A 14,672-nucleotide genomic window follows, 5' to 3' on the forward strand; every position below is an offset into this window, starting at 1 on the left:
TCTTGCCCCTTTGAATATCTTTCTAAGAGGGTTGCCTCAGAAACAGAAGGAAGAATGAAGAAAGTAGCTATGGAAAGTCCCTCAAATTTGCCCAGAAAGTGTTAGCTGTACTCAGTCTGGTGAGACAAGGGAAGAGAGGGATGAGGGGATGATACAGGGGCATGATGGTACTTACATGAGGGAAAGTGATCTTTCGGAGAGCAGCATCATAATTCTTTACTTCCACCTTCTCCATGAGAGGGCGAATAACTAAGTGGGTGTCTGTTCCTAGAATAGAGAGGAGGGGAGAAGGTGTACAGAATTAGACAAAACCCTGCCTGGAAATAACCCAAGCCGGGCAGAGTGAACCAACAGCCTTCTGAGACGGCACCTACCTCCAGAGATGAGTGCTGTTGGGCTGTGGGCCACAGCACGCACATCATGAGTGTGATGCTGGAATGGCTTTGTCCGTACCCACTGCTTCTCGTTGCTGTTGGAAGTCACAGAGACCAGCTGAAAATGGAATACTGTCCCCTCGGCTGTGCCCACCACGAAACTGTCTTCTTGCTAGGAAATTAAATCATTAGGGAGGTACATTTGAGCAAAACAGGGCTCAGCTAAAAAAATATTCCTTGAAGTTTTCTATCTGGGTAGCTTACGGGAAAACTTCTCTTCCCAGAATTAGAAGGTAGATTACAGGAGTCTTCTTCCATCAGAAGCTAACAAGTCCATCAGAGGAACAAGCTCAGACACAGATAACACTGTGCCCCCTACCGACAAAACTGACAACATACATACCTCAAATTGTAATAAGGGCTTTGGTATTTACAAACTAACCCAAAAACCTAAACCCGTTGCCATTGAATCGATTCTGACTCATAGCAATCCTATAGGACAGAGTAGAACTGCCCCATAGGCTTCCAAGGAGCGCCTGGTGGATTCAAACTGCTGAACTGCTGGTTAGCAACCCAGCTCTTAACCACGGAGCCACCAGGGCTCCAAATACAAACTAGACGGCATTAAAATAACAACAAAAAAAGACACAACATTTAGGAATGCATTTAACAAGAAATATGACAGATCTATATGAGAAAAATCTAAATCGTTCTGAAGGACACAAAAGAAAAGCCTACCATGTCCTTGAATGAGAACATTTAATATCATAAAAGATATTAACACTAAAGTAATGTGCAAGTTTTACATGATCCAATAAAAATACCCACAGTCCTTTACTTAGAACTAGATAAGGCATTTCTTAAATTCACAGAGAAAAAATAAACAAGCAAAAACATAAAAACAAAACAGCCTAAGCAAGAATAGTAATAAAAACATTGGGGAAAAAAGGGTGGTGGTGGAGTTCCTTTCCTGCCAGACATTAAAACAAATATAATGCCTCAATAATTAAAACACTGTAGTACTGCATGTGAACAGACATACCAGTGTAACAGAATTGAAACTCTTGAGACATACCCAAATATTTATGGAAATTTAATATCTCAAGTATTTAATATTTGAGACCCACGTGGTGTCTCAAAGTGGCAGGAAAAAACAGACCTTTCTGTAAATGCAGCTAGAAAACCTGGATAGGTATATACAAAAAAATGAAGTTGGATCCATATTTCTGTGTACCAGAACAAGTTCCAAATGAATCAAAGATTTACACGTAAAATAAACTATAAAAAAACTAGAAGAAAATAAGGGTGGATTCTCATATAAATTCAGTGTGGAAAAGGACCATGATTCAAAACTAGACACCATAAAAGACTGATAAATTCAACTACTTACACAAACATATAAATTCCACAAGATACTTAAAAGAAAAAAAAAAAAGACAGACTGGGGGAAAATATTTGCAAATCATAATAGCAAAATGGGCAAATCTTCCTAAAATATAAAAGATTCCTAGAAACCAGTAAGAAAAAGACCAACAAGCCAACAGAAAGATGAACAGAGGATATTAACACAGTTCACAGAAAATGGCTCTTAAATACATGAAAAGATACTCATCTTACACCAAGAAAAGTGCAAATTGAAACTATGCTGAGATCTTGCTTTCTCCCAATCAGATGAACAAACTACAAAACGTGCTACAACAAACGGTGGCAAGACTAGGGAATTAGACACACACGGCTGGAGAGAGGTTAACATAGTATACCACAAGGGGTGGGGCAATTTGGAAATACTGTATCCATTAAAACTACAAATACATACACTCTTCAATCCAAGATATAGAAATCGAACTATAGCATTTTATTTAAAAAACAAAGGCTGAATAACCTTAACAGTCACTGATACTGAGCTGTTATAGCATTCTATATCCATTCAACAGAATTCTATACAACTAGAAAAAATAAGAAAACTATTGGTTAACTAGATTGTTGAATGAAAAATAAATGAAAAGCAATGTTATGTTTTGTCATTCATAGAAAGATTTATGTAAGAATACACAAGAAAATCAACAACAGCAGTTACATATTAGAGGAAGGAGTTAGAAGTGAATTGATAGGAGGCAGGGGTGAGAGTGGGATTTTTTACTGTTCATTTTTTATACTTTTGATTTTTAAACCACATGAATGCTATACTATTCAAAAAAATAAATACACAGGTTTGCAAATGGTACTAGGAAAAACAAGTGAATTCTTCCTTAGGTTTTGAAAAGTACTACCGACTCAGAAACTGAAGTGCTGTAAGTGCCCTTTGAGATTATCTAATGAATGATTTCCTGAAGAGTTGGACTCAGAAAACTGGTGGTAACACAAGATTTTTAAGGCTACTGGAAATAATTTTAGGCAATACATAGACCAAGCATCAAAAAATACATACACAGTGATAAAGTCATTTCCCTTCTGATTATGTTTTAATCCTACTAAGGTTAACAAAATCTCAATTTGGTGCTATGTATTTTGTCTTTAACACCTCTTTAACACTTAGTAATTTCCCTTTTGAAGAAATCTTACTAACATTGTTACTTTTGATTGTATTTAACTTTTTATTTACAGTGATACTAACTCTTAAATTATGGTATTGATAACTTTTCATTTAAATAAACTTACATAAGATTACAAAAAGTGAGTGATTAAAAGAAAAAACAATTTTTAATTAAAAAAAAAGTAAATAGTAGTATAGTGTTTATGGGGACACGAGGAGGGAATCACAAAATTGGTAGCCAAAACACTGAAGTTTGAGATACCCAGAGCTAGTTCACTGCCTTTACAGATAATAGACAGGAAGCAAGAGAGCAGTTGTATAGACAGAGGAAACAGTGCTTCTCAAGGTTCTTCTAGGTTTCTTGGTGGCGCAGTGGCTAAGAGCTTGGCTGCTAACCAAAAGCTCAGCAGTTTGAATCCACCAGCCACACCACGGAAACCCTATAGGGCAGTCCTACTCTGTACTATAAGGTCACTCTGAGTTGGAATCGACTCAATGGCAACAGGTTTTTTTAATCTCCAATTAGACTGGATTATGTGTGGGTGGTGAGTGGTCCGAAGGAAATCTCTCCACTATCTTTTACAGAAGATCCTCTAATTGTTAGAGAATAAAGAATTATGTGTATTCTCAGATGCATTTTCCTAAATTCCTCCTCCTCCAGTACAACATTCAGAACAGGGAAATAGTGTCTGTGGTGTGTCTCTGATCCTGTTTTCTCTATTCACTCCCCTGCTTGTACACTAACTACTCAAACGGGGATTATACTCACATCAGATACAGCAATGGACTGCACGTCAGCATTTGCGATGAGATGGCTCTTCACAAGCGTCCCAGTAGCTGAGTCCCAGAACTGCACCTTCCCAGCAGAGTCCACACTTATGACAGTGCCATCGGACAAGAAGGTCACACCCCATATGATGCACTTCCGTTTAGACACACCCATGTATCGCCTATCCACAATCATCTTATGAGTAGCACTCCCTGAAAAATAAGAAAAGTCCATATTTGGATGGTATTTACTTCTCCTTTGGTCTTCAAAAATCACATGTGGTAGGCACGATATGTGAAGTTAGTAGCTCACACACAAATAGCTAGTAAATGTAGTTCTGGTACACTCAGTCTCGGTCTCCAAAAATGGTTACCTGAAGACAAGTGAAAAGGGTGAAACAGAAACCTTTTGGGGAGGTGAAATGGAAAAGAGACAGTTGAGTCCTCCACTTAAAGCTGGCCAAATGCACATACACATTACACTCTGCTCCTTTCCAAACCCCACAGGAAAGGGAGCAAAGACAATAGTGACAACATGTTGGGAATTGGAAAGCAGACAAGGAGTGGTAACTGATTTAGCAGAGCCCTGAAGCTAAGTCCTAAGCCAACAGTGGGGCAAGTCAAGAGGCCACCTGATTTGTATTATGGAATCCCAGAAGACTCCAGAATTGGTAAGCCCAAATACTTTTAGAAGTAAGAATGAAATTGGGCTAAAAGGAGGAATTGGTTGCAAATAAGTTTAAGAAGCTGTTAGGCACCCCTAGCTACCCTCCCCCGAAATGAAGACTGAAGATTTACCCTCTGAAGAGGGATACCGTGTACAATTGAGTGCTATATGGAAAATAGGATCAAGTGAAAATTTTCTAAGTGAATACTGAGAACATCTGTTTTCTTTTCCTTAGAATGCTGACAGCCAGACTTATACTCACCAGGCAGGAGACTGAAAACCCATTTCTAAGGACTATGACCAGCACAAGAAAAAAGATCTAAAGATCCTGACTTCAGAAGATCCTCAAACAAACAGTTCAGTCAGAGCATCCCATGCTCAATAAGCCCCAAACTCTTAAAGATGAAGGCAATCACCAGACATGCAAGGAAAGCCCTAAATATGAAAGGCAGAGGCCAAACAGACTAACAGAAACAGAGGCAAAGTGAAGAACACTCCACAAACATTAACATTAATAGCCTTAAAAACAGAAGAAGAGTTAATGCATAATGAAACAAAAACAGAATGCTATAAAAAAGAACATTCAGGAAACAAAAAAGAACTCTGGAAATGGCAGAAATGAAAGACTCAATAGGACTGAAAGATGAAGATGACAAATTCTCCCAGAAAGCAAAACAAGTCAAAGAGATGAGAAGAGGAAAAAAATGCCTAAGAAAATTAGAAGAGCCAGCATCCAAACAACATAAATTCCAGAAAAAGAAAATCATTTAAATAATCACAAGAATTTCCCACAAAACTGAAGGACATTAGTCTTTGAATTAAAAGAACCTACCAGGTGTCCAGTATAATGGATAAGAGATTTACACACCAAGAAACATCACTACCGAATTTCAGAACAACTAAGATAAAGAAAGGATCCTAACAGCTTCCAGAAAACAATAATAAAAGAAACAGGTCTTATACAAAGGATCAACTCTTAGAACAGTATCATACTTCGTACCAATACTACCAGAAGCTGGAACACAATGCAGTCTGGCTTCAAAACTCTAAAAGGGTAAATAATCTCCAACCTAGAGTTCTTTCTCAAGCACCCTTTCTCAGGATCCACCAAAACAAAGGAATTAACCAGGAAAGTGAGAGACATGGAAACTGGGGATCCTACCGAAAAGAAAAGCAAAGGGGTGAATAAATGTAAATGAGAGTTCAAGATCTCACAGTTGTACAGCAGACCCAGGGACACGAGTAGGTCTAACTCTCTGGGAGAAACTTCAAGATTAAAGTGATTGAAAGACAAACCTTGATGAGTTTGAACCTAATAAGAAGAGATTTACACAACTGGAGAATTTGGGGATGAATCAGTGATACGTACACAGAAACTAGGAGAAGGAAGGAAGAGAGACAAAGACGATATTAAACAAAAAGTATACCGGAAAAACACTGTTGCAAGAAACCAAAAGAGACCTAAATAAATGGAAAAACATGCGATGTTCATGGACAGGAAGACTCAACACTGTGAAAATGTCAATTCTACCCAAAGCAATCTACAGATATAATGCACTCTCAATCCAAATACCAACAGCATTGAAGAAAAAGAACAAAGTAGGAGGCCTCACACTACCTGACCTCAGAATCTACTATACAGCTACAGTAGTCAAAACAGCCTGGTACTGGTAAAGAGACACACAGACCAATGGAACATAATTGAGAATCCAGATGTAAATCCATCCACCTATGGTCAGCTGATCTTTGACAAAGGATCAAAGTCCATTAAATGAGGGAAAAGACAGTCTTTTTAACAAATGATGCAGGCAAAACTAAATGTCCATTTGTAAAAAAAAAAACAGGACCTATGTCTCACACCATACACAAAAACTAACTCAAAATGGAGCAAAGACCTAAATATAAAGTCTAAAACAATAAAGATCATGAAAGAAAAAATAGGGATGACATTAGGGGCCTAATACATGGCATAAATACAATACAAACCGTAACTAACATGCACAAACACAGGAAGATAAACTAGATAACCGGGAGCTCCTAAAAATTAAACACTTATGCTCATCAAAAGACTTTAACAAAATCGTAAAAAGAGAAGGTACAGACTGGGAAAAAATTTTGGGCTACAACATATCTGACAAGGGACTAATTTCTAAAATCTATAGAATACTTCAACACCTCAACAACAAAAAGACAAATAATCCAATTAAAAAATGGGCAAAGGATATGAACAGACACTTCACCAAAGAAGACATTCCAACAGCTAACAGACACGAGGCAATGATAGTAATTATTAGCCATTAGAGAAATGCAAATCAAAACTACAATGAGGTACCATTTCACTCCGATATTACTGGCGCTTATCAAAAGAACAGAAAATAACAAATGTTGGCGAGGATGCGGGAGGGCTAGAACTCTTATGTACTGCTGGTGGGAATGTAAAATGGTACAACCACTATGGAAAACGATATGGTACCTCCTTAAAAAGCTAGAAAGAGAAATACCATATGATCCAGCAACCCCACTCCTAGGACTATATCCTAGAGAAACAAGAACCATCACACAAATAGACATATGCACACCCATGTTCACTGCAGCACTATTCACGATAGCAAAAAAGATGGAAACAACCTAAGTGCCCATCAACAGATGAATGGATAAACAAATTACAGTACATACACACGATGGAATACTACAAGCAACAATAAACAATGATGAATCTACGAAACATCTCACAACATGGATGAATCTGGAAGACATTATGCTTAGTGAAATAAGTCAATCACACAAAGGCAAATACTGTATGAGACCATTATTTTAAAAACCCAAGGAAAGGCTTAAATCAAAAAATCGAGTTGATTCCGACTCACAGCAACCCTGCAGGACAGAGTAGAACTGCCCCATAGGGTTTCCAGGGAGCAGCTGGTAGATTCCAACTGCCAACCTTTTGGTTAGCAGCCTAGCTCTTAACCACTGTGCCACCAGGGCTCCAGAAAAGGTTTACACATAGGAAAAAACAATCACTGATGGTTACAAGGGAGGGGAAGAGTGGGGAGAGAAAATCACTAACCAGTTAGTAGACAAGCGTTAACTTTGGTGAAGGGAAAGACAACACACAATACAGGCAAAGGCAGCACAACTTGACCAAGGCAAAGTCATAGAAGCTTCCTAGACACATCCAAACACCTTGAGGGACTGAGTTACTGGGGCTGAGGGCTGGGAACCATGGTCTTGGGGGACATCTAAGTCACTTGGCATAACATAGTTCATAAAGAAAATGTTCTACATCCTACTTCGGTGAGTAGCATCTGGAGTCTTAAAAGCTTGCAAGTGGCCATCTAAGATACATCCATTGGTCCCATCACGTTTGGAGCAAAGGAGAATGAAGAAAACCAAAGACACAAGGAAAATATTAGTCTACAGAACTAATGGACCACATGAACCAGAACCTCCACCAGCCTGAGCCCAGAAGAATTAGATGTTGCCCGGCTACCACCATCAACTACTCTGACAGGGATCACAATGGAAAGTCCCAAATGGAGCAGGAGAAAAATGCAGAACAAACTTCAAATATACAAAAAAAGACCAGACTTGCTAGTCTAACAGGGACTAGAGGAATCCCCGAGACAATGGCCCCCGGAGAGCCTGCTAACTCAGAACTGAAGCCACTCCTGAAGTCCACCTTTCAGCCAAAAATCAGACAGGCCTATAAAACAAACAACAATACACGTGAGGAACATGCTTCTTAGTACAATCAAGTATACGAGACCAAATGGCCAACACCTGCCCAAAAGCAAAGATGAAAAGGCAGGAAGGGACAGGAAAACTGGATAAATGGACACAGAGACCCCAAGGTGGAAAGGAAAAGGGGGAGAGTACTGACACACTGCGGGGATTGCGACCAGTGTCACAAAACAATTTGGGTATAAATTTTTGAATGAGATACTAATTTGCGCTGGAAACCTTCGCTTAAAATACAATTTAAAAAAAAGTGTACAGGAAAGAAAAAGTAATTACTGTATACTCTGCGAATAGTATTTATATGGTCATAATAATGAGAACGCTACTAATCTGACCAAAGGTGCAATTTAATCATACTGGGAGAAAACCCAAACCAGACCCACTGCCATCAAGTCGATTCCAACTCATAGCGACCCTACAAGAAAGACAGTAGAACTGCCCCATAGGGTTTCCAAGGCTGTGAATCTTTATAGAAGCAGACTGCCATATCTTTCTCCCACGAAGTGGTTGGTGGGTTTGAACCACCAACCTCCTGGTTAGCAGCCAAGCGCTTTAACCACTGTGCCACCAAGGCTCCTTAGGATAAAGTGTGGGTGCCTCTGGCAAAAGACAGAGGAAGAGGACTAAACAGTGTAAAGTCAATAAAATAATGGTCTAAAATTGAAAAAATCAATGTAGCTACTATATTATTTAGAGGATAGAGATAAACACCAAAAGAGTCAGCTAAGAGCTGCCTTTGAGGAGTGGGAGAAGGATGTAGGGGGACTTCTGTTTTTTGTAACAAGCCTTAAGGAACTGACTAGACGCACCTATAACTGGTAACAATAGTTACTTAAGCACTGAAAGAAAAATAGTAGACATGTCTGACACGTTCTACCTCCACATCTTAAATGGGAATACAGAAAAACAAGCCCACCTAACAAGCAGATACCAATCTCATCACTGGAGGATTCCATTAGCCAATTATTTGGGCCAAGAACAGAGAAAGCCTGTGCTTCTCTTCCTTTCTGATCTCATTTCTCATTAATTATGCTATCAAGATCTTATGGTCCTAAATGACAGAAGCCCACTTTTATTGGTATTCTATGGATCATTGATACTAAATGTAGTACTGATTGAGGGCAGATATTATTGTGAATTCTTATTATGATGAGAAATACTACATCCCACTAAAGAACCAAGAATCCTCTAAAAACAGCAGCAGTTATCCAAGGAGTGAAAATTTATAGGTGGCCCAGAAGGTTAGTGAGACAGTAGGCCCTAAAGGTGCTTAAAAGCATGACAAGGGCTCAAGCTTTTGGAAACCCAGAAATGTGAATCTGACAAACAAGACCCACACCCCAAATGAACTGAGAAAAAAAGTCACCTGATTTGACATCAAACACACTAATGTAGTCTATGGAGCCAGCTGCAATGTGGGTACCAGAGGGATGCCAGCTGAGACTCAGGATGCGACCTTGGGAGTTATACAACAACAAAAAAAAAATTACATACACATAAATATACAGCAAGAGGTAACTGAATTCTCCTTCCACAATTATCAACAGGGCTAGTGCTCTAGTCTTGGCTCTCATCTGCCACACTCCACTGCAGTACTGTTTTATAAGCAACAAAGACAAACAACTCTGTCCTGGGATCCCTGATGAAGTATTCGATACTTACTTTTAAAATGTATAACTGACTGATGGGAGTGCAAATAAGTACAACCTTTTGAGGGTAACCTGGTAGTAACCTAACAAAATTTCAATGTGGATTCTTTTTGGCCTAGCCACTGCACTGCTAGGAAGTGATCAAAAAGAAATACTTGCAAGGGTGTCCAAAGCTATGTATATAAGAATGTTCACTGAAGCACTGATTGTAATAGTTAAAAATAAATATTTTTTTTAATTAGTAATTTAGTTAAATAAAGTATGGAACACCATAAAATAGAATACCATGCAGACTGGCATGACTGATACAGAAACAAGTCTCTGATGTATCAAGTGAATAAACAAGCTGAAAAAAAAGCACGTGTATGTGTGTGTGTGTATGAATATGCAAAAAAGTCTAGAAGATAAGGCTCTAAAATATTGCCTGCAGAGTGAAATGGGATACTTATTTTCTAGTTTGTACTTGCCTAATGTATGAAATTTTTAGAAAACATTTTACCACTTTTGTAATTAAAAAAGAACATGCAAAAGATATTAAAAACAAGCAAAATACGAATCTGAGTAGCAGAAGATAAATATTACTGATGAACATGAAGAGAATATGTGGGACCACCACTATTCTCTAAAGGAGGGGTCAGCAAACTATGGCCCACAGGCCAAATCAGACCTACTACCTATTTTTGTAAATAAAGATTTACTACCTACTCCTTTACAGAAGTTTGCCAAACCCCTGCTCTAAAGGTCAGTGTTAATCGGTCTAGATGAAGTCCAAGCGTGGGCAATTTTTCAAAAAAAAAAAAAAATAACTCCTCCAGATAATCTGAATGCGCTAGTAAGATTAAGAACCACAGCTACTAAAGATAAAATTCTAGTTTCAAGACTCCATGCACACTTGTTAAAACTTCACAACAATAAGTGGTAACTAACAAATCAACTTTTTTCCTTCCACAAATTTCTATTTTGGATTTCTGGTATTCTATATTATTACTTAGCTAGGCAATCACAACTCTTGTACAAAAATGAAGAAAGCCTGGGCTTGAGATGGCGTCTAGCACATAACCCTGTAGGCAGATAAAGTCAGCATGTAGATAAATTACCCGGCCCATGGGAAAAGAACTTACGGGAAAATATCCCATCCCAGTGATCCCAGTGTCACAAAAATGTAAATTCCTGTTAAGGCTACTTATCACTCCACCAAAAATGACCCTTACTTTTCTGCCGATCAAAATTTCTTTCAAACTGGATTTTGTCTGAGGTAATTTGAAATAGTTTCACAGATCCATCCTCACAGCCAATCTATTAGGGAAAAAAAGGTAAAAACAGAAAAGATACACATTTATAAAAATAAATACATGTATTTACACATACAGGTAATCCCTGACTTATAACGTATTCAAGTTACAATGAACTGCACTTATGACCACCTGTTTTTCTCTTTACATCTTGTTAGTAATATGTACTACATACAGTGTTGTAGGGTGTAATTTGCTAACGTTATCATTCACTTGAAGATGTTCAGTGTTATGATTTATGTTCAAAACACTGCCATATAGCAGGCTATGGCAATAACAAAAACTAAAAAAAAAAAAAAAGAGGTATTCGATTTCCGTCAAAACCTACTTATGACAGAGTTGTCAGAAAGGAACCCCATTACGCATGGGGGACTACCTGTATATACCTTCCCCTCCTAAAGCTATCACTTGCTCTCAAAGAGAAAAGTAGTTTGTGAGAGGAAAAAAAAGTGCTGGTACCAAGAAACTGATAGTGTATTCTTGGCTAGCTTCATATTCTAGTGAGAAAAAGCAGACTGATATACTAAGAGCTCTTTATAGGTGGTCAATTCTTGCATAGGACATGGAATATAAATACGATTTCATAGCACACCTCTGTGAGAGACCCGTGGCTTATTAACCTTATAAACTGAATGTAGACATCTCAAGATATTGTACAAATCAGTGCAAATCAAAAAAGAATTACAGACTCATCACAGAAATGTAGATCTCTGAAAGCACCTATTGTAATGGTAAGCGTAGGAGAAAAAACTAGTCTTCATGTATCCTCAAAAAATTTATGAGAAACACTGTGGTTAAAGTTTCACAATAGGAAATATTGAGACAATAGACAAATGCATAGAGACAAGCAGATTAGTGGTTACTATGGGCTACAGGGAGGGGAAAGTGAGGAGTTACTGCTTAAAGGGTATAGTTTCTGTTTGGGTTGACGAACAAATTTTGGAAACGAATGGTGAAGGTTGCATAACACTGTTGAGTGTGATTAATGTCACCGGATTGTACACCTGAAAATGGTTAAAATGGCAAATTTTATGTTGTGTGTATTTTACCACAATTAAAAAAAAAAAAAAAGTTCCACAAGTTAACTTGCTGAATGAAGGACGTCTCAGAATTTTTAACAGGCTAAGGTGTATTATGACCCTGCAGAAGGATTTAGTATGTAGTACTTTTGAAACAATTTTATCATAAAACATATAAAACAACAAAACAAAAAACAGCCCCTACATTTCTCAATTCCAAAGAACAGTTCGGGAAATGCTGAACCAAATGAATACTCTCATTTCATAAATGAATAAACCCATGCCCAAAGTAGTAGCAGGAAGGATGCAAAAGGACAAGGGATTTTTAATCCCTAATATCAACTCTAATCTTGTGGTTGGGGTTGCTGGGATCCAGCTCAGGTTGGAGTTGTTACCTGCCATGAACACAGGGAAAAAAGTTTGAGTGAGCACAAGAGAAATCTCAGTCTGAATTGCCAATAGTTGCTTACTGACCAAAAGTTGAGAGCCACTGGGGCTGGCAGTCATGCTCCAAATAGGTCCTCCAAAGGCATCCATCGAATACTTGATATTTAATGCCTGTAGGTCATACTCAATAATTTCTCCATTGAGTCCAGCACTAAAGAGTCGCTGTCCTTTTGCCCAACACAGAGCTTCTGTAGTCCGAGACTCGTGACCTGGGAAAAACTATAAAAACACCGTAACTTCTCAATCCACCATGAATTCATCAGCTACCAGCACTGCGTGGTCATAGGTAACATGGTGAAACTTAAAATACTTCCCTAGAACTAACAAGCATGGGGTTTTGTGCTATTAGAAACGATAATATCTACCGACATTTTCATTTTTTTCACGTTCAAATTTTAACTTTGTAATGGTAGTTTTGTTTCTGTTATGAGGACTTATTCTGCATAATTTTCTCTGTGGAATAAAGTTTGTATCCAAGCTTGATGTTCTAAAAATTAGTGCAGCTATCTTGACTGGGTGATGGTTTCACAGGCATATATATGTGTATCAAAACTTATCAATTCGTACACTTTACAGTGTATTGTGTATCAATCATACCTTTAAAAAGCTATTTCAAAAATAACAAATTAATACAGCTCACTCCAGCTTTTGATTCAAGTCTCAGATTTCTAAGTGTTCTCTGAGCACTCAAAAAGTTTTCATACCTACCAAGACATTTTATTCTTATAGCTATTTTACACAAAGGAATTGGGCAGGTATAATTGTTCTTATTTCGACTTGAACATGCCGAGCTACTTACAGCTTAAGTGGCTTGCCCAAAGAGCTAAAGTCAGTGGCATGAAGAGAATGTAGGTCTCCTTACTCCTAGCAGGGTGAAAATGCACACACACATTACACTCTAACAGATAACTAATTTTTTCTTTATCTGAGAGTGATTACCAGAGCTAAGCAATCTTAGGGAAAGAAATATGGAGAAAGCTGAAGACTAAATTAATTAATTAGTTAGAGAATGAAAAAAACAAATGAGAGAGAGAGAAGAAAATAAGGGACACCAGGTAAGGAATGGCTGACTTATTTATTCAATAAATATTAACTAAACAGTGCCTTTGTATTACACCCTTGCCAAGTGCTGGGAATTCAATCACAAACATCACTGACAAGGTCTATGTTCTCATAAAACTTAAAGTTCAGTGGGGAAGGTATTAAACAAATATACAAATTATTAATTACAATTGTAATAAATGACAAAAAGAAAAATCACACGATGCAACAAGCATGTACCAGAACATGCTTTTCATACTATAGAATGTGGCCTGTTTGTGGTGGGTGATGACCAGTAATTTTTTTTTTTTAATTAATTACAAAGAATACAAAATATCAGAGTGCGCTGCACGTAATGGCAAATATTATTTTCACAAAACTTTTGTTTCAGTTATAAATGTCTGCATATGTAAAGCACGTTCATTATTGTGGATAGCAGTCAAAAATAAGTTTGAGTCCTATACAGCTAGATGGTGCCCGGCTACCACCACTGACTGCTCTGACCAGGATCACAACAGAGGGTTCTGGACAGAGCTGGAGAACGATGTAGAACAAAATTCTAACTCACAAAAAAAAAGACCAGATTTACTGGCCTAAAGGAGACTGGAGAAACCCCAAGGGTATGGCCCCCAGACACCCTTTTAGCTCAGTGGTGAAGTCATTTCCGAGGTTCACCGTTCAGACGGGGAGTGGACAGCCCCATAAAACCAAATGGGACTAATGAGGCACAGCAGTCCAGGGACAAGGGCCAGAAGGCAGAAGGGGACAGGAAAGCTGGTGATAGGGCACCCAAGGTTGAGTAAGGATAGCGTCGATGTGTTGTGAGGTTGCTAACCATTGTCACAGGGCAACATGTACTGTTAAACGAGAAACTATTTTGTTCTGTAAACCTTCATCTAAAGTGAGAATAACAGCACAATTGGAAGAGCGTAGTTGATGTCACTGAACTGTGCATGTAGAAATTTTTGAAATGGTGTACCTTTGGCTATGTATATTTTCACACACACAAAAAAAAAGGTTGAGAAGGGAGAGGGTTGACATGTTGTGGGGTTGTTAAACAATGTCATAAAACAATATGTGTACTACTGGTTCATGAGAAACTATTTGTTCTGTAAGCCTTCACCTGAAGTACAATAAAAATAAA

General features: G+C 38.1%; 1 protein-coding gene across 2 annotated transcripts in view; it reads right to left on the bottom strand.

Annotated features, from left to right (window-relative positions):
- Positions 1-14,672, bottom strand: part of UTP4 (UTP4 small subunit processome component) — a 43,595-nt gene that overhangs the window by 25,263 nt on the left and 3,660 nt on the right. For both annotated transcript variants that reach the window (XM_004371444.2, XM_023726788.1), the window contains 6 exons: positions 12,515-12,706; positions 10,941-11,025; positions 9,447-9,536; positions 3,677-3,888; positions 375-546; positions 176-267 (listed from right to left, as the gene is read on the bottom strand). In XM_004371444.2, the coding sequence (XP_004371501.1) occupies positions 176-267; positions 375-546; positions 3,677-3,888; positions 9,447-9,536; positions 10,941-11,025; positions 12,515-12,706 (843 nt within the window). The remainder of the gene's footprint in view (positions 1-175; positions 268-374; positions 547-3,676; positions 3,889-9,446; positions 9,537-10,940; positions 11,026-12,514; positions 12,707-14,672) is intronic.

Source organism: Trichechus manatus, unplaced genomic scaffold (genome assembly GCF_000243295.1).
Source record: "Trichechus manatus latirostris isolate Lorelei unplaced genomic scaffold, TriManLat1.0 scaffold00014, whole genome shotgun sequence".
In the NCBI taxonomy this organism is placed as follows: Eukaryota; Metazoa; Chordata; class Mammalia; order Sirenia; family Trichechidae; genus Trichechus; species Trichechus manatus.